At 43.8% G+C, this 21374-nt stretch overlaps 1 protein-coding gene across 4 annotated transcripts; it reads left to right on the top strand.

The window, feature by feature from the left end:
• Positions 1-376: 376 nt before the first annotated feature.
• Positions 377-20661, top strand: nfyc (nuclear transcription factor Y, gamma). 4 transcript variants are annotated; one of them, XM_061092922.1, is made up of 11 exons: positions 377-444; positions 11153-11262; positions 11423-11494; positions 12884-12997; positions 14668-14763; positions 15754-15930; positions 17589-17657; positions 18123-18275; positions 18698-18802; positions 18893-18946; positions 19357-20661. In XM_061092922.1, exons 2-11 carry the CDS (start codon positions 11164-11166, stop codon positions 19474-19476), a joined length of 1059 nt encoding a protein of 352 aa, XP_060948905.1. In that variant the 5' UTR covers positions 377-444; positions 11153-11163; the 3' UTR covers positions 19477-20661. The 4 variants fall into 4 exon arrangements, with proteins under 4 accessions (XP_060948905.1, XP_060948906.1, XP_060948907.1 ...); XM_061092923.1 differs by having other exon boundaries at positions 11426-11494; XM_061092924.1 differs by lacking the exon at positions 17589-17657.
• Positions 20662-21374: the final 713 nt, after the last annotated feature.

Below are 21374 nucleotides of genomic sequence, written 5' to 3' on the forward strand. Positions count from 1 at the left end.
TAGACTATTTAATGCAGGTTTTTATGAATAATGTGGTTCCATGAAACCTATATATATTGAATTATATTATTATTATCATTATTATCAGCAGTGGCTGCATGAATATACTCCACTGTATTCCTATAAAAGAGTATAGGTATCTCAACAGTACCACGTTATTCGAATATAAAGAATTCACTTAACCCTGTGACTAATACAACTTAAGGACTAAATAGATTAATCATAAAACTCACATTTCCGTTTCAAATGAGCGAATTAAAGTGGAATTTGTGGCGAAAGCAGGGACTTACGTCACTGCTGCACAGGGTTACGTGTCGACTACGTCATCACGTCCGTGCGTACAACTCTTTCCGGTTCCAATAGCAGCCATCTTGTTTCCCCTTGCTAGCTAAATAAAATAAATAATACGCCGAGTCGGACTTCACCTCGAACCCGTAAAACAAAGTGAGTAAGGAATTAAATGATATGTTGTGTGTGGAGGTTTCGCTTTAAGGCAGGCCGCGCTGGGCGGAAGCGGAGGCCGTTACTTCCGTCGTTTTCATTTGCCTGTTCTTGACCAATAGACGATTGTTTTGGAAGATGAACGCAGGCGCCATTTCCCTCCCCGCGCTCTGAGGCGCTTATTGGTGGCCCGCTGACGGGATCACGGGCGGGTCGGGAAACTGCCGCTTCGTGTCCACCATGTTGGCTCTCGCTTTGCGTGACAGTCCCGCGGACCGGCCACTTCTAGCCGGGGCCCCGAATGGCGTCAGTTGCACAACGAGCTTAGCCCCTAAAAACCTTGATTGGTGGAATCTAGTCCGAGGTTTGATTGGTCTGAAGGACACATCCAAACGTTGTCTTTATTGGTTCGGCTGCTTCTCCCCAGCTCCGGGAAGCTGTGCAAACTTTCATTTGATGGCAGGACACGCTGACCAGTGATTATAGTTCCACTCACTGCGGACGGCCACCTGTGCTGTACAACAGTCTCCATCTTTAGCATGCTAATATTATCTTCCCCGACGTTAGCATGAAGTCGCGCTAGCTGCCGGGGGTAAATGTGTGTGTTTAGTGTCTTTCGCGGGTTAGCAGCCGGCAACGATGCAGTGCTTTTCAATGTCTCTTTTATCCTGAATAATGAGTGATGAATAAATACGGGATTCCATCTGCTACATTAGGATGCTGCATCGGTTTCATTGTCTCCTGCACTTTATGCTTTAACTTTTTTATAATGTAGCGACCTCATTTAAATGCACAACCGAATTAAAGGCTGGTGCAAAGTTGCCCTATTTCCACTGTACATGCATATCCATATTATATATGTACATCTGAAGTGTGTCTTTGTTTTCTAACTCGGTGTGAGCGAGTTTCGATCAAACTCAAATGAACATAACGTACGTAGCTCAAATCAAGATAACACTGCAGACACATATGTTATTTGTATTGCGCCATATCATAAAATACGTGATCCCAGGGAACTTACCATAGTAAGGTCGACACATAAAACAATATAAAGCAACAAGATAGAAAGGTCAGTCAGCATTAAGCAGTACTTTAGTTAGCAATATTATTTATTATTTAGCCCAACGGAAATTAAAATTGAATTTGTCTGAAGAACAATACAACCTTTACTGCTTATCCCCAGAGAAAATATATCTATATATATATTAAAAGTGTTGTAGAGTTTTACATGCAATTTCAGCACAAGGGTCAGATGCTGTATTGGGTTTTAGTCCTGCATTTGATTTAGTTGATTAATTCGAGTTTTATTATTGTTTTATTCTAACTTCATTATTTGTTTGTTTTTTTCAGTTTACTGTGTTGCATTATATTTCCAAGTTGATCTGAGTCACATGTGTGCAGTCAGTCAGCTAACCGTCGGTGTGCGTGCAATGTGCATGTTTGTGGGTGAATGCATGGCCTGGTCCCACTACCCTGAGGCTGCTGTGTATTTATGAAACCCATAGTCTGGCTGGTGGAGGTTTATCTCTAAACAGCGTCAGTGAGAGCAAACATGTCCCCGCTACGGGCAGCACAGGTCATGGGAAGGTCTCATTCGTACGGTGACCTTGCCAGGTGTCATTACTGAAGCATTTTGGGTAGCTGAAATGCACCAGTGAGGAGAGCTGCTCTGGCGAGGTAACACGCTGGAGAGATTAATCTTTGTGCCGCTCTGCTCTAATCATTAACCGGATGGCTATAGTACCTGCTCTAGTCCCAGTGCTCCTCACTAAAATAGAAAAGGGAACATTTAGCTTTGTTTCTCTTGAGTCTGTCTTGTTCTCTCGCCCTCTCTCCACTTGTTCTACCCCTCCCATCCTGTAACAACTCTCCTCTCTGTCCTTCTCCATCCTTCCGGTTCCCCTCCCCCTCTCCGTTTTTCATTGATGGGACAGGTTTGCTCTCCTTCTCTCCCCCTCTTTAGCCTGATGTATTTCTCACTACAGTCAGAATTTGCAGTAATATTGAGCATAAAGCTCGGGCCATGCCATCATCCTTTGCCCAAGTGGAAATCTACTCTAACCAAAATTTCATAACCATCGCACTTTAACTTTCTGTACCTTCTTAACACTGCCAGCTTAACGTGTCTTAAAGTGGAATTACTGATAGTCAGTGGTGCATTGAACACCGCGAGTGTTGCACGTGAGCAGCAGAGTCCTGACTTGGTGTTCATAAGTAAAGGTTACTGTGTAGAAAGTGTGCACCTTATGCAAGTGGCGAGTTAACAAGAAGGACATTGTAGGACATTGCTGACATGGTTTTTTGATGATGTTTTAATTGTGGAAGTTGCTGTTAGCAGAGTCAAGACAAAGGTGTCTTTGTTTACAGACTTTCACCCATATCTCTTGAGTCTTGTTTATCCACAAATAGGGCGAGATTCATTTGCATTTGAATGCTCACAAGTCAGCTGATTTGTCTTTTTTTCTGTGCAAATCTCTGCAATGATCTTTAATGCAGTATTTCGTTTTTGTGTTAATTTAATCACCACCATGATTAGGTTTTCATTGGATTCATGTTGCAAGTTGCATAACTCTCCTCCCACGACTCGTGAGAATTTGTTGAATTAAGTCTAATTTATCTAATTCATATTCTAAATGAGTAATTACTGACCATGCATGTAGACAATTGTGTTCCTATGTGAGCATAATATTAAGAGTGGAATGAATCTCATTATAACAAATAGGTCGGTTAGAGGCTAGATGTGATTTGTACCTGTGGCTGTGAGCAAGGATGAATGAGAAAGCAAGGACAAAAAGCTGCACGTGTGTGTGTGGATGTGCATGTATGTCTGTGCACACGCATGAGACAGCGAGTCTGGATAGGATGCTTTTGTACTTTAAATCATGTGGATGCAACATGCGGCATCCATTCTGGCACATGTTTTAGCCAGTGAGGGCCATCGTGGCCGCCTGCATCACTCTGCTCTCAGCCTATGGCGGCAGAGAGGAGGCGGGGCACAGGGAGACATTTAGTTTGACATTGTAAATAAGCAGAGAGCAGTTGTCAGAGAGCAGCCCGTGGAACCTTTCTCATCTTTTCAGCCGCAGGGGAGGCAGCCACCGCCAGAGGACAAACCATGCCGAGGCAAGCCACTACGAACCTACTCTCACACACTCCCCGAAGAGCTTTTCACAACTTTGTTTGCTCTTTTCCACCTTTTCTCCTCTCTTCTCTCTCTTCCCCATTTCTTTTCCCTGACCCCTATCCTGCAGCTCAAGGTAACTTAGAGCAGGAAGTTGGCTGTCGGTAAGGGGGTTGGGTGTAGGAAATGGGAGGAGCAGGGGATGTATCAGAGCTGACTTGTGTGTGCAGCAGCCAATGGCATAGGAGGACCCTGTCCTCTTACTGGTTGCAAGTGTAAGAATGAGGCGGGAGCCGGCGGTGAGGCGGGGCTTGAGTATCATGTAGCATGCTAGATTGATTACTCTTGAATGTTAAAGGGGAAGGAGGCTAGAGATTGCTGTTGTGAGTCGGGAGTGCCGCTGTACTGTTTGCCTGCTGTTGCCTGCTGCTGTGCCGGGCTCTCTGTTCCCCCTCGCCCTCTTCTGTGCGCCGGGCCAGGGGTCAGCTCAAAGACAAATGCACAGGTCACTGGTTAGAGAGAGGGAGAGGGGTTAGGGGGTGAGAAAGGCAGGGAGACACAGAAGGTCAGCGAGTTGGAGGGGACTTGCTTAGAAGAGAAACAGGAGGGACGGGGCTGTATGTTTGTGCAGGAGGAGGACGCTGGGGGGCTGCTGAAGGAGACCGGGCAATGTGTAAAGGGAGAGTGGGAGAGAGAAGGGGGAGGGGAAGAAGAAGAAGGGGGGGGGGGGGGGGGACTTGTTCTTCTCTGTGTGTCCGGGCTGAGAACCTTTTTAAAGCCATCCAGTGGAGCCAGAGTGCCTTTTGTCTGTTGATACGATCAGGGGACTGCAGGAAGTGAAGGAGCCTGAGAGTTTTTCTGTCAACCTCTGTGCCTCTTCTTCCTGCTGCTGCTGCTGCTGCTGCATGCGCTCAAGGAGACTTGAACAGGGCTATCTGTTTCCCTCTGTTCTGCTCCGCTCCAACAGGGCAGACTGTTCACCATGAAGGGCACAGAGGTAAGTCCGATCGCTGAGAACACAAACCTAGAGAGAAAACCCGTCAAGTTGGCCAGGCTTAGATTTTCTGAATAAATTCCTCTCCTCTCTGCTCACTTTCTGATGTTTTCTCACTCCATCCTGCCCTGCAGTGATGAGACAGTGTCTGTCCTTTACAGCTGTCCTCAGGCCCCCTCCCTCTCCCGTCCTGTAGTACTCTCCTTGGAAGATTGGAGTTGTGCTTTGTGTGTGCGTGTGCGCTTCTCACCCATGTCCTTCAGTTGTCACTTCACTACAGCATTGTTTTTTTTAGTTTTTTGTACAAAATGGTTCGAACAAACTGTGATGTTTCTTCATAATGTAAATTTTCATCCAATCTCCTTTCAAGAAACAATATTGTGTGGAGTCTGTTTATATTTGTCACTTGTGTTTTGAATTTGGAGCGCCACACAGACAAACACTTAACCCCTCACTCTGTATAATCGGCCACATAGAAGTGTCAAACTCCGGCTCTGTGCTTAGATGTGCTTAGCTTTCTTGTTGGCGTTGATGTCCCAAAGGCCGTGGAACATCAGGACGTTTGTCGGACCCCTCGTTTCAATGAAATTCCCTTGTTTTTTTAGTGGGCTCCAGACAGTGACGCAGAGCTGAGCACCAAAGATGGCATCCATGTTGAAAGGAGATTTGTTGTATATTGAGAACTCCGCGAGAGAATATCTCTCATTCTTGGTGTCAGGGGTCTCCAGTGGTGGAGGTGCAGCTGGTTGCAATGACCTCAGGACCCCTCAGGCCCCTTCCCCGGCCGTGCCAGGCGCCCAGATGGGACAGACTGTCAGTCTGTCAGCTTCAAGGGCAGAGGAGGCTTATAGTTTGATCTGATCTCTTCTGATGGAATCTTTGGAGGGTGCCTCTCCTCTCACTTGCCTCTGACTCCCTTTCTCTCCCCTCCCTCGCTTCTTAATTGAAAGTTTCCATTGGTGCCTTTGACAAAACAAACTCCCGTTGGGGGGAGAGAGAGGGAGATACTGCGAGAGGGAAACTAAAAATAAACCCTAAGTTGAAGCCCTTGCTGCCAAATCCCAGGGTTGGCTGCTGTCTGCATGAGATTTGAATATCATCTGTGCCCTTCGTTGTACCGTAGGCACAACCGGGGAGGAAAGAGTAAACGAAACACGCAAACCACTTAGAAATCGCCAGGCCTTTTATCTCATCACTAAGGTGACCACTACTACCAAGCGTACGCTCTTTTGTCCTTGCTCCCTCTCTTTTTACACAGGCACACTGTCACTTAGGCCTGTGTGTGTGGCTAGCCAGGGGTAGTCAGCTGTGTTCCAGCATGTAATATGCAGGTAGCTGTAGCCCTGCCTACTCTGACGCTAGGGACTGGGCCTAGCATTGGATGAAGGTCACAGGAATGTGAGATTGGCTCCCTGCAGTCTCTCTGTCAGCAACGAGACGGAAACATATAGCCGGGGATGAGAAGCGAAACTCAAAGGGGGGATACGGAACATAGCTAATATGTAAAGTATGCAATGTTTTCATTAAGCTTCTTAGAAAGTACAAGGCCTGAACCACTGGGGTCACTTAAGTGCTGCAGTGAAAGTTGAAAAACCTGTCCTTTTCTATCTCCCCCCCCGTCCCTCCCCTTCTCTCTTTCATCTAGCTCTCCCTCCCTCCTCCCCGCTCTGGTCTCCCTCTCTCTCTCTCTCTCTCCTCTGTTGAATGACCTTGGGAGAGCAGTGACTAGCACTTCCTGGAGTTGGCTTGAAGCAGAACCAAGGGCAAAGTTTGCAGGGGCTGTTTGGTCAACTGGATCGGTCCAGCCGAGCCGAAGGGATGTTACTTCGCGGGTCCCAGAGAGCACGTCTGTTATTATAACCCCTTCCGTTCTCATTAAATCACAAAAAAATTGCAACAGCATCTGTGAAAATGTGATGCGATTTGCAGTAGTTAATCTGTAATTTCTGGCTGGGAACTTCTTGTTTTTTTGTTTTGCCTCAGTAGATCATTAACCCTGCATGATGTAACCGTGCCAGTGTGTTTGTGGCATTGGTGATTGGGTTCATCAAGGTTAACACTTTAATAGCACAGGATATGTAAACTTGCCCCCTTTGATTTATGGCCGTCACCCAAACTGAATGTTGATCAGAATGACATTTGTTGCATGTGCTGTTTATTCTGTCATTTTAGATACAGTAGATCAGAATAAAACCGTCATGGTAAACGCTGTATGTGAAAGATTCAGTGGTTCAATGATATATTCTGTTAAACAGTGATGGATGTTGTTTAAACAGAGCTACATTTTTTTTTTCTGCTTAACCGGCCAGTTTAAACCTCGCAGACGTCAACCTTTAGTGACCTTCCTGCAGAACGTCCATTCTGCATCACTGACAGTTTCACACAGCAGCCTGTGGAAAACTGACCTCTTGCTAAAGACTTGTCCGTTAGCCGGTATTATGTCCTTATAAAATGTCTTTCGCTTGACATATCTGTGAATGTAACCACCAGTGCTTATGGGTATATATTTGTTCTTTGTACAGCCCGGTGGTTTAATTGTTAGTAACCACAAATAATAAATATTGCGGGAGGTTGTGTTGGGTGAAGGCTCATCTGTGCCTCTTTGATCTCATCATACCCTCCCACCCATGCATATGAACAGTCTCTGGTGTTAAAAAGGAGTCGTGAAGATTTAGGACTGGAACATATTTTAAATGCAATTCACAGCATTAAAAACTAGTTTTGCCCTGGATTACAAATTAATTGAAGGACTACACTGATTAATTTACAGCAACAGTTTCTTTGCAAGTGAGTTGTAGAAATTCTCACTTATCATAAATTATATTTAGCACCCGTGGACACTGAATTTCTCTAAGTCAGGTCTTCTTAAATGCACATCCTCTTTAATGTGAAGTGTCCACTCTGCTTGAGGGAAAGATCTGTGATGAAATGAATTCTTCTTCAGCACAGTGACCTGTGAGACTGAAACGCGTCAGGGAAAAGTTGGTCCTTCTTCCCAGATTGTAAATGCAGAACATTTCACCATAACCAAATACCGATTAATCAATTTACTAACCTTTTATACAATTATACCTATGTATGGGAGCTCCAGGCTGTAAATGTCCTTCTTTTACTAATCTTAAAGACAAAATGAATGGTTAAGTGATATTATCTTTTTATTTTTCCGGTCTTCTGCGTGTACTGATCCAAGCTCCTATCAGGTTTATTTTTGACAGGAATTGGAGGCTCACATAAAGTGGTGTGATGTCAGAGTTGGAGCGAGTCGCTGATGCTGCTGTGAGTGGCCACTTGATGTGACGTGCCAGTAAGTGCGAGGGGGAGGGAGGGATGAGCGCGAGAGAGGAGAGATGCAGGACCGGGCCAGGGGGGAACAACATTAGCGCTGATTCAGCTGCTGCAGGCAGAGCAACATTGAGTCTCCCGGAGAAGTTGGGCAAAGGGGATCAGGTGAAAGTATGTAAGACAGAGGAAGAGGAAACGCAGAGAGAGATGGGAAGCAGTGGAGAAGAGACAGAGAGAGCGATAAAGAGGAAGAGCAAGTTGCTGCAGTGGAAAATGTTGACAAAGCGCAGACATCACGTTTGTCCTCAAAGACAGACACACACACACATACACACACATAGAGAGCATTGGAAACCCAACACCGGCTCTCTGTCTGAATGACCTGATGAAGGACAACAGAACCGCAGGGAAGAGGAGAGGAGAGATGGACATTGCAGAACAACAACACATACCCTAATATAGCCTACAGGACAACGCAGCACAGATGAGCTTGTCACGTTTGACACAGTGATGCAATTTATTAAGAAAAGTATAAATGAAAGTAGAGTACATTTGCAGACACTTTATCTGTAGTAATGTACAAGGCTGACAACAGGTAGAAGTGGACCGGGCTAACAAATTCTAACAAATTCTTTAATATGTATTTCCATTTCAGAAATAATGAAATAATAAAAATGTAGATACCTAAAATACAGAAGAATATTGTGCTTACCACTGCAGATAAAAAAAAGCCGCCTTGACACTGGCTTTTTTTCTCGGCACCATTTACAACCTTTATAACGCTTACATTTATTAGCTCTCAGGGAGTCTCAAAATTACATTGATTTTCTTTGTGCAGTGGATAGCCCCACTCAGTGTGTTTATTTGACTGGTCTAGACCCAGACCATAGAAGGTGTTGCATAAAGTCAGCAGAAGACATAATGTTCTGCGCTCGTGTGTTAGACGTTCTCCCACACAAACTTTCCATTGATGCGAAGGCAGGGGAAATATGGTAATATTGATATATGGTAGGTACAACACGCTATGCTTACTGCGGGAGCAACACCCGAGGGCATGTTGATACCTCGCCCCTCTCTCTCTCTCGTATGTTCAAGTTGACACTCTCTCACACTCTCACCCTCCACCCTGCTGCTGCTGTGGTTAGTGCGTGGCTGTGTATTTACATTGAAGGTCACGGGGTCAGAGAGAGGGGGTTGTGGTGCATGTGACTTAATAACAGCTCTGTTTTTGAAAAAGGGCAGGAGTTTACGAGAAGTGAGGCATGTGTGAGAGAGCATAAGGAGCTGTGGTGCTAACCCTGCTTTTTTTTTAACAATCGAAACAATTGCCGTTCTAACTCCTATCCCCCTCAATGTTTCCATGATAATTAGCCAGATGATTCCCTGTAATGCTGTTAAGTGAAATGCCTAATTATTGTTTCTTATCAGGTTAACTTGTTGGAGAGTGCCGCACAAACTGGTAGAACAGGACAGACACACAAGGTTGAGTTGTTCCAAATTATCACAAGATCGAGTGCTGATACGGGTAGTGCCATTCAGCTAGACAAACAAATTTGCATGATCATGGTGCCGCAAAGTGCACAGAGGCTGCACAAGAACTGGTTGATGTCAGTTCAACCATCGGGGCGGGGGAAGAGTAACTACAATTCCCTTCAGTCATTTCTGCCCCATGGAATGCTGGGATTGCTCTACTGACTGCATGATCTCAATCAACCTTGAAATGCAACTGGACGCCAGAGCGTCCGGCAGAGCAGGGGAGACATTGTCAAGGTCAATCACTAGCCTGGCATGTCATAGCTACAAGCGGCCTGATTGATTTATATAAAGCCACCCCCACTGCCATTCTGCCTCATCGATTTAGGTTTCTCTCTGTCAAAAACTGAACGACAGAGCAGGATGCAACAGTGCTTCTCCTATATTATTCAGTATCTTCCACAAATGCCAGAGAACCAATCTTACCTTTCAAAAATCAATCAGGTAAAGGCTCTGCATTCGTAATTAGCGATTTATCGGTGTAAAATATTTATAGCTGCACTTAACTGGTAGGAAAAAAGGAGCCAATGTGGACCCAAAGTCAAAACTGTCCTGTACAGCACTACTGTTACAGAACGTAGAGACGCCAGATGAAGTGTTTGAAAAGATGTCTTTTTGTATTGTATCACTCTGTCAGTTGGACCGGAGCTGCAGCCATTCATGCCTGTTGGCCCAGAGTGAGAAAAGAAAGAGAAGATAAAGAGGAGACACCCCCCTCCTTTTTCTCCTAACACTCTTTTTCTTTGTACTGTCAAGTCTCTCTCTTTCCCTCCGTGATTCCTTCTTTCTGTCTTGTTTGACCCACATAGCTAGGTTTGCACAGCAGTCTGACTGAGGCCCTGTCTGTCTCTTACCTCCCCCTGTTAAAGCCTTTGGCACTTTGTCTTTGCTGGATAAATGCTGTACCGGACAAGGGACAACCCCTCCCCTCAGCAACACACACAAACACTCCGTCTCTCTCTCGAGTACCTCCACACACTCATCTCTTGTTCTGCCCCCCACCATTTACGTTTTCTTCTCCCTTCATCTGGACCTACTGAGGTTGGGAGAAAAGTGTGAGAGTGAAAGAGTGCGATCCAGACACGCCAAGCTTGGCATGCTCAGACAGGCAGGCCAATATTCCCCAAGCAGATTCCTGGCATGCCATAGTAACCTGCTGGATCCTCTTTCAAACTGTCAGACCCCTTGTAGAAGCAAGCTATTATGTCAACATGCATATGTGTGTAACAGCCGGTTAATTTTACTTTACAACTTTTTATGAGTTTGCCAGCGTCTACGTGTGTTTGTTCACAATGTCCATCCTTAAAAACAAACTAGGACCTAGTTGATGTCACGTGAGAGTTACTCCATGACACAAACGCACATGTGTCCTCACTGCATGGGGTCACAAGAAGCAAGTGACTTGCACATGACATGCTTGGGTTTGCAGAGGAGCTGCAGCTATGTGTCTAAGTTTATAGAGCCATTCACAATCAGAGAGCGTGCAGCCAGTCTGGTGGTGGGTTCTTGGGCATGTCAACATCCCACAGTGACAAGAATAGAAACCTGTTGGGACTCTATTTTAGATTTCACTGTATATTATAGTTATAGGCTGCAATAGGACATGTGTTTGTGACACTGGGGAAGCACTCTTGGTAGTACAAGGCCTGGCTTGGACTGTGTCTTTTCTTTGTCATGAGCATCTCTGTATCTTCACGTCACGTCTTTGTTGTTGCGTTTTCTAATAATAGCATTTTCTTTGTCTTCTTCCCTCCCTGTGACCCCGTCATCTCTCCATGCAGCATAGTAGAGGATGTCTGCGGATGCGTTTGGAGCCGGGGGCAGCGATGCCCAGCAGACCTTGCAGTCCTTCTGGCCTCGGGTCATGGAGGAGATCAGGAACCTGACTGTGGTACGTTTCGCCCAAGGAAACAGACGAGACATTGTCAAACCTAGCAAATTCAACACTGAGATTCAGTGGTTTGATTTGATTTTAAACGAACATAAATGTAGATATTAAAACACGTGTGCTTTTTTCTCTTCGTAAACTAATAGTCATCTGTTGCTTTCAGAAGGATTTCCGTGTGCAGGAGTTGCCTCTAGCCCGAATCAAGAAAATCATGAAGCTGGATGAGGATGTCAAAGTAAGATGAGAGCTTGCATAAATGACGGAATATGTGTGAACCACTGCCAGGCTGCCACCTGCATGGACCTCAGAAGTTAAATCCACTGCAAACATTTTTATCATTACTGCAGAGAGCACTTAGAAGAAGGTTGGAGAAAAATAGTACCAAAGATAACCAGTAAAGCTTTGCTTTGGTTTCGTAGACAATAATTTAAACAAATCTAATTTTACTTTTATGTTCCTAGATATAAAGCACATTTTAATGCCTTAAAATTTTAATGCCTTAATATGTCAGTGTGTAAGATTTAGGTGAAAGGAATATAAATTTATATTAGGAGTGTGTCCTCTCCACGGAGGCTGCCATGCTTTTTTAACAGTAGCCCAGACTGGACAAACTAAACACCTTTTGAGTTTTCATGACAACTGAAGGTTACCAAAGGTTTTCCTTCATGTTTGGAAGGGGATGGTGAGGTGAGGGCTATTCAGCTGCAATATGTTACTTCACCACTAGATGTCACTAAATTCTACAGACCAAACCTTTAAGGATCATAGTCCTAAATATGGCGTTCCTCCTCAGTCACCTCAGTGCCCATGAAAAGTCTGCTCGACTCAACAGTGAAGAGTATTTTATAATGAAATGATATTATCAGTTGTTTGGTCAGATATCCTTAGTTTATCAGTGGCATACAGGGCTTGTGCTTAGAAGCTCAGTTCAAAGGGACTCACCCATCTCCTAATATTTGTCAGTTTCATTCAACCAGACAGCTACTGGCATGAAGGAGTGTCAGCCTGAATATCCCCCAGCGCTCCTCACAGTCTCTAAAGAGAAAGCCTGGGAACATGTATGTGTGTTTGTGTCGTGTCAAGAGCATTTCCTGAGTTAAGCAGCAGCTTAAAGAGGTAAAGAGATCAGGAGCTCACTAGCATATCTGTAGACAGGACCCTTCTGTCAGCTCTGATGCAGCAGCTTTTTCTGCATGTGTGCAACCACATGCGAGTCGTGGGTAATTATTCCAGGTCACTTCCAGCATTTAAGCTTCACATTCATTCTATACACTTAACCAATTATTGCAAGGGTTGGTCAGAGTTCAATGCCGCTCAATTCAAAGAGCTTCAAGCCAAAGCCGTTAGACCTGCAGACCAGTGACTTTACAACGAAGAAGAGCTGTTTTTAGGGACGGGTAATTTATTTTAAGGTAATTAAAAACTGTAAAAGTTGATGACATTCTATTGCTTAGCATTATCTTCTGTTTGAGTAGTGTTGTGTTGTGGGTTGCAGCACCTGTGAATGTAATGCAGTTTTTTTGTACTCGTTTGACGACTGATTCATGTTGTTGCTAATCTGTGATTGATGTTTAAAAGTTTGCAGGTGTATTAAACAAAATGCAACTCCATCTCTGTGACACAGATGATCAGTGCAGAGGCTCCAGTTCTGTTTGCCAAGGCAGCTCAGATCTTCATCACTGAGCTCACACTCAGAGCGTGGATCCACACTGAGGACAACAAGAGACGCACACTACAGGTCAGTGACTTGTTTTACCTTGATCCGATCGCCCTGCACCACACTTCAAAGTAGCTAACCTTTCTGTGATAGTTTTCTCTCTCTCCACTCTCTTCTTAAGCAATTTCTTTCTAATTTCTTGGAAATGTCACATCCATCTTTTGTAATGATTAAATTACTATCACTTGTTTCTCTACTTTCTGTACATATCCTTATTCTGCCACCTTCTTCTTTTTAAATACTCTCATTCCATGCATATTGCTTTTTAGTCCCTTTCATTTGTTGCTTTGATTCCTCTGTGTGCGTATACAAAGAGAGGCCTCATACAAGTATCCCCTTAAGTACTATCCCCCTGCTTAGTTCTTTCTCCCTCCTCTGACTTTAAAAACAAAGCCAGGCGTCCGCTGGTGACCCACTTTTTCCCTCTGGTGCCATTTTGCTTGCTCTGCTGTCCCAAAGTTGAATAAGATGGACTCTGGAATGATGTATACGGAAAAGGGAGCAGAGAGGTTGAGAGTGCTGATGGAAGCAGTTGGGAAAATCAGGCTGGAGTTTGTCTCACCTTGATGTCAAGAGGAGAAAACTCTGGGGCTGAATAGCTCTTAAGTCCACTTTAGCCATTCACATACCTCTGAGAGATAAGCAGCCATGGATATGTGTATATACCAACGCAGGTTGAAAAAGAGATTGGAGAGTCTTAGACTGAAGACCTACTTTGGAAAAGTGTTCACTTTTCTGACGTATGAGTTCTTTTTTAAGCATCAAACGTGTTAGAACTCTGCAGGTTTACATGTTAATTGCATTTTATACAACAGATGTCACATGAGGAGCTTGTGACGTTTCACCTCATGAATGTGTGATTCTTTTGTGTGCAAATGGAAGAAAATAGTGTGATCCCTTTCCACATGTTCACACATTCACACATGCAGGAGTGCCCCCGAATCGTATTGGGGAAGAGGGCACGCCAATTGGGTTCACCATAGCAACACTCATCAATAGAACAAGTGTAGATGTGACCTGGTGTTACCAGATATTAATCAAGCTGCTATAAATAGAGTCTAGTGCAGGGAGGGCCACAATGGGGGTCCTGACGGCCAATATCCTGTGGAAAATTCCACAGAGACAGCACACTGCTATGGATATAGGAGGGTGTATAGCAGCAGAGCGTGTGCTCACTACGGCACGTTGGTTTTATTAAACTGTTTGCCTTCACTCATGGTTAAAATCTTGTTGAACTTATCTAGGGCGACAACTATTAGTTCAAATATTGAATTAATGATCTGCCAATAATTTATTGGATTAGCAGTTTTGTGAATTGTAAAAAGTTCAGAGTTTGTTAAAGTGACTCGTTGAGCCTGAACAACAGTCCGAAACAAAATATATTAAATCTTCTATCATAGAAGATTAAGAAAACCAACAAATCCTCACACTTTATATCTATAGTTGACAATTCATTTTCTGTTGACAAATAGATTCAGCTCGAGATGTATCCTGTTTGCCTTTGAGCTTGGTGGTCATATCAAATACCTGTTATGACACTACTGAGAACTTTATTTAAATTCCAAGGTAGCCTCGTGTGGCTATTTTGAGATGACCTGAGGCATGTTTATATATAGGTTGCTGCATATGTTTAGTTATCATAATTAAGCTCTGACCTATCTTTTGACCTTGTGTGTCTGTTATGATTACAGAGGAACGACATTGCCATGGCAATAACTAAGTTCGACCAGTTTGACTTCCTGATTGACATCGTGCCCCGGGACGACCTGAAGCCCCCTAAACGACAGGTAGGGAAGCACACACTTCTAGGATTGTTTTTTTGACCTGCACAGTCATAGGCACACACTGTTGGTGTTTCCAAAGTGCAGAAAGCAGAGCCGATCATTTGGTTCTTCATCTCAGGAGCTTTTCTGATGTTGGCAACCTGGAGAGGCTGTAAACATCCTTGACTGGAAGCTGGGACACCGAGGGCTTTCAGTCGGATGTTTGCAGCATCTTATTGCCTCTGACAGCCAACAGTTTCCTTAGTGTGGCTACTTGTTGGATCAGTTAGTAGCTAATAGTTACTAGTACTCTCATGACGTAAAACACACCCCTTCCCAGGAAGTAGTTCTGCTCAAGCAGGAGATTAATATACTGTGTATAGGTTTTGTGCACCAGATGGAGGGGTGAGATATTAAAATTTTTTTGTCAAGTAGACTGTCTCCAGGCATGTAAACATCCTACACTCTCAGCTGTGTTGTCATGGAGCTGGGAGAGGGTTGTTTACGCTTCTGGTGATGGACAAACCTCATCAAGATGAAGCCCTGCTCATTTATGAGACTGAATGACACAGGTCAGTGTTCACCGATACAAACATTTTAAAGAAATGGTAGACGAATTGGTTCAAGCCCCCATGCCATCAAACATTGAACCTGCTGATCTAAGCCTAAGTCTTTGCATTTGAGAGAACACACATAAATCATAACCTCACATTTTTTGTTTTATTATGGAATTAAAACATTGGAGTTACAAACATTTTGGCTCCTAGCTTATCAGAGTTAAACATATGTTCAGCGTTATCCAGGCCGGTGGTGAATAGTATTGACCAGTATGATGCCTGTAATGGAGCTTACATCCAGATTGCATTACTCCTCCTTGGCTACATCCCATCAGTTATTTATCAGAGTGACTCCCTCTTCCGTTACACCTGCAAAAATAATTCATGGAGATGTAATGGACTGATAGGCCTTCTTCTGTTTGTGTATGTGTGTGTTTGTTTTATTTATCATCTTCAGGAGGAGATGCGTCAGTCAGTAGCTCCTGCCGAGCCGGTGCAGTACTACTTCACCCTGGCCCAGCAGCCCGGAGCCGTGCAGGTGCAGGGAACACAACAAGTGCAGCAACAGGGCGCACAGACGGCCACGACCATCCAGCCGGGACAGATCATCATCGCACAGCCACAGCAAGGACAGGTACTACTAACACCTTGTTTTAAGAGCTCTCCACAGGGTTTGTCACAAAGCACTTCAGAGAACAAAGGACACACACACATAATTAAACAAGCAGCTACTAAATTCAACCACAGCTGTATTATGAGAATTTGAGGCAATATTATGACAGTGTGAAGAAATACAGCCAATAACTTCTGCACTGCAAGAAAAGATAGTCTATCAGTATCCTAATAAGGTTAGCTGCACAAACCCGTGCGTGTGTGTGTAACACTTGGAGGATTACCTCTCCCCACTTGTGTTAAGTAGCACATTCTAAACTCCACTCACTCCTGGGAATCGCGCTTCAAAAGGCTTTTTGCTGGCTCATTGCCATGACTGGCTTTATTGACATTATCAGAACCCGATCAATCTCACCACATCCCATTATCAGGTTAGATACATACATTGTACGATGGATGAATCCTGGTTGTATTTCTGAAATCATGTAATTAACAATATTTTGCTTTATACATGAAGTAAATGTTTGATTATCTTAAAAAAATATAAATAATACAGTAGATCTACAGCTGAAAAAGCTGCAAGAAACCAAAAGTGGAAATCAATAACTGTTTTTTAATGGAACCTTAAGCACACACACACTCACACAGAAACAGACAGACACATACTTACTCACACAGAGCAGACGAGCGGCAATGAATTATCCACAGTGCTTCACTAAAAACAGTAAGATAATAAACCCACATAATTAGGCTTGCGTTCAGTCATCTCTCTTTCTAATGATCTCGTTCCTGACTACTTTTGCTCGTAAGCGCCTCCTCTGACCAGCTGAGTCTCTGCACGTCATGTAGCTGTGCTGCTGGGCTGCTGTGCTGCTTCATGCTGCTTCAGCAGACTGCCTTTAGCTGAGCTGTCATTGTCAGTTAGACCTGGCCTGATTCACCAGTGCTGCTGCTGCTGCAGTCCCCGCTGAGTACAGGGAGGTCACACTGAGACACTCACCTTACATAGACCTAATAGACTTCTATTTACAAGGTAACACTTTGAAAGAATATGCCTTTAGGTACTTTGTGAAAGCTTTAAAAATGTATATTTCTTTTACTGTCTTCCGATACATGATTGCAATCCATCTTCTGTTTGTTACACAAGCATTAAGTGTTCCTTGATATAAAGAGATCAGGATCCCGTCACTTCAATCATCTTTGGAACAATAGATTGGTGGAGTGAGTTGTTAGCAGAAAAGCCTTGTAGAAGTTTAAAGAACATAAAAAGATGGAGGGAGTTTTGAATGATGAAAGGTGATGAGCAGGGAACTCATTTCATATTCTGTACTTGTTATTCAATGTGCAGAGTTTTCAGTGCGCTATTTGTCACTGTTTTCTCTCAGGTCACCAACTGTCTCCATGAAACCTCAGCTGGCTTAAAACCGGTCCCCAGCTGTTTATGTGTTTTTGTCATTTCACCTCAGCCTCTCTATCATTTCTCTTGTTTTACTTGCACATCTTATGACCACGCTCGCAGGTGCCATTTCCTGCTAATGTCACTGTTTTGCTGCATTAGCATTGAAGCTTTCTGTGTATAGACTCCACACACGCTTGCATTCATGTGTTAAGCTGTTGCTGCCGCTGCTTTTCTCACTGTGTCTTTCTCTCATTTTCTCATTCTACTCTGGCGGCCATCAGATGCTGCAAGGTGCCACCATGCAGCAGTTACAGCAAGTGCAGGTGCAATCACAGGGCACACCCATCACGGTAAACGCGCATGCACAAATGCTTTTTAAATCTTCACTAACCATTCACACAGACAGATAGGGGCCAACCCTACTGCCTATGAGCTCTGTCCTGCTCAGCTGACTGAGGCCTACACAGGAGGACGTAGCATGAGATCAGGTGACCTTTCCTGGATAGTGTGACAGACAGAGGAGAACAAAACCTGCATTGTCACCTTATGTCCCCATTTTGTTTTTGTCTGTCTGATGATCTTCAAACTGACCTTTTTAATACGAAACATGAGCTTGTACCTCTGGTTAAAATCACATTCCAGGGGAGGTTGATCTCCAGGGCCTCTGCTTTGTGTCCGTCTTACACTACATGCCTTTACCAGGAGTTGACCAACAACTAAGGTTTTACTTCTCTCTCCCTCTCTCTGCTTCTGTCTGCCTCTCTTTCTGTTTTTTTCTCTTTTCTCTTTCCTCTCTTTTATTTTCTCTCCGTCAGAGTTCGCCGGTGGCCATGCAGGTGGGTGAGGGCCAACAGCTGCAGATCGTCCAGGCCACAGCTCAGGGTCAAGCTCAGGCACAAGCCCAGGGCCAGACTATGCAGGTGATGCAGCAGATCATCACCAACACGGGAGAGATTCAGCAAATCCCGGTAAGAAATGGCATCAAGCAGGAACAGAAAATGGTTAGAAGGTAGGGGAGAGGTTGGAGATGGAGCAAATAAGGTTAAGCAGTGCATGGGAGGTCAAGGAATTGCATGAAGCAAAGGATGGATCAGGTTAAACAGATAAAATGGCATAAATTAGCAAAGTCTGTATGCTGCAAAATATAAGATATGATAAGACTTCATTAATCCCGAAGCAGTGTGGGGTTTGACACTGTGGGACTTTTTATTATCCATCCTTCAGTGAGTTGATGGGACCCATCAAACATACATTTTATTAACTTCACCAGGGGGAAGTGAAGGATTCATGCTGCTGCTTTCTAGAGCAGGAAAATGGCTGTGACCTCTGTGTTTGAATGACCTTTTCTCTTAATCGGGCTTTGTCTCCCCCTTGTGTTGGTCGACCGCAGGTGCAACTAAACACGGGCCAGTTACAATACATCCGTCTAGCTCAGCCTGTCTCCGGCGCACAAGTGGTCCAAGGACAGATACAGACTCTCGCCAATGCCCAGCAGGTAAATCAAGTTACCAATAAAAATAGCATTCAGAAAGTAAATTCATTTATATTGCTCAAGTTTTCAACTTTTTTTTTTTTTTGTTTATAGCTCACACAGGCAGATGTTCAGCAAGGACAGTTCAACCAGTTTACTGATGGACAGGTAATAGTTTCAACAAATATATCTAGTGTGTCAATGCTAGATTTATTGCCTGTTTGCCCCTGACTCACTGTCATTTGTAGCTTGTTGGTATTTTTAGCATTTCTCTTTTCAACTTGTGCATTCACCGAGCTGCTAACCAGTAATGCAAAATTACACTACTCTAACTCTTATTAAACCAGGAAGTCCTCACAGAGATAAATGCCAGAAAAGGCATTAATGACTAGTAATTAGTAGTTTCATCAGACTGATAATAGTCAGTATTTGACAGAAATTTTATTTAATGATCATAAATAAATGTTCTATTCCAATCAGATAAAAGATGCTTTGTCCTACCAGCTTAATGTAAACGACATCCTGTGAAACTCCAACGACACATAAACCCTCAACTCCTCTGTCTCTCTGTTTCACAGCAGTTGTATCAGATTCAGCAGGTGACCATGCCAGCAGGACAGGAGCTGACCCAGCAAATGTTCATTCAGTCCACCAATCAGACAGTTGACGCACAGGCCACGCAGGTCAGCACCGAATGAGCCCAACCAGGAACCTTTACTTCAAACCCACACGTCAGACAACCCACACGCACCAGCCCATGCGATGCAGGAGGACACCACCAGTCTTCACAAAGGATGCTCGACACCCCTCCATTTTAAGCACTGCTCCTTTTAGATGAGGGACCTGTAATCTTGTAACAAAATTAGAACACGGGATCAAAAACCAAAGGGACACCGATTGACTCTTTCACGATCACACGCTTCGATACATTTTGTACTTCTGCCACCCACATCTGTAAAGACGTAATCATCTCCTGCCCCAGTCGACTGTCTCTCCACCAACCAACTCTAATCTTCTTGTCTTTGACTGAACTTAAGAATTTTTAAAAAAAGATTAAAAAAAAATTGTGAGCTTTATTCCCGCCACTGTTCTCCGTTTGGAAACGAATTAGAAAAGGTTCTGTCTCTGTGATCACGATCTGGTCCGGGGGCATCTGATTGACGGAGGCCGTTGGTTTCTACATTCTCCTTCACCTCCTTCTTTCCCCTCCGGTGCCGACGTTAATCATCCCCTCTTCATTGTTTGTCATTTATTGATGAATTGAATGAAGCCATATACCTCAGATATCACTTTTTGCAGCAAAGAAGAAGTTCAATGATAATGATAATTTTCCTGTAGTTTCTGTGTTGTGTTATGTTCCGCAGTGATGAAGCATGACTTTATGTTGTAAGGGCTTCAACCTGTTCCTGTTACCTGTGTGATCGGTCATCGCTTCGCCTCCATTGGTTTTCTCTGCTCACTGTCTCTTTGTTCGCCCCTCTGTGTTTAGAGCGAGGAAGCTCTTCTCCGCCTCTATGCAGTTTCACACATTTCTAACCGGGTGGTTTTTAAGTCTTGTGCCCTGGTTTAAGTCTCACGTACAAACTCATGACTCCATCTGGAGAACCCCCCCACCCCCCCTTTTTATAGAAACTTTTTTTCAAGTGTTTTTTTTTTTTTTTTTTTATGTTGAAATGTATGGCCTCATATCTTCCCCATGATTTTTTGTACAGTAATGATTATTATCAATGTTCTTATTGTTATTTTTGCATGTAGTTCCAACTGCCAGCATGACATGCAATAGATAGGTACAATGTTTTTTTATTTTTGACGTTCCTTTTTGTAAACAAACTGTTTTTTTCTTTTGTTAGAAAAATAAAATAAAAATCATGACTTGTCTAAAACTCCTGTTTTGTATTTTCGGAGTTTGTGGCGTTGAGTACTGATCTGTGTCTGTTTGTTATTGTCCTGTTTTAGGGGAGTTAACCACCTTGTTATTGTGTGGATGGGAGACAGGAGAGAAATGCTTCAGCTCCAAGAGATAAGACATGAACCAACCCAGTCAGCCCAATACTCTATCTCCAGGTTGACGCATCTCCCCACCAGTGCCTTAAATATAATTGCTTGTGTTTACAATATCTTTGATCCACTAAAATAATGTTAGTTAACTGTAAATATGCGAGAGATTCATTTTAAATATGGTCACAAGGAAATTCTTCTGGCTTTAATTGTGTTGGTGTGAGGCCTGTGCTGTTTTCCCAAATGGTCAGTAGAGGGCAGCACTGATCTAATAAACTACATGCCACTGATGTACTGTACCAGGGCACCTGATTTATTGCCTAACACAGGTGTACAGTTTTTCACTGGGGGCATTGTTTAATGAGTGCAGACCTTTCCAAAGTACATAGCTCTACAATTGTCTGGCAAAAATGTGGAATCAATATCCCCCCCATTTATGAAAGCCACTAATCCTATTCCTGCTGCTCTCCTCAAGCGCTGGAACAGCTTCATGGGCCACAAAGGGCAAGCAGTTAACAATAGAGTCACGAGTTATTTGACTGGAGACCGCTCAGCTCCTACAGATCAGACTGCATTCCTTATCCGACCTAAATCTTAA

This window comes from Limanda limanda, chromosome 19 (genome assembly GCF_963576545.1).
Source record: "Limanda limanda chromosome 19, fLimLim1.1, whole genome shotgun sequence".
NCBI lineage: Eukaryota > Metazoa > Chordata > Actinopteri > Pleuronectiformes > Pleuronectidae > Limanda > Limanda limanda.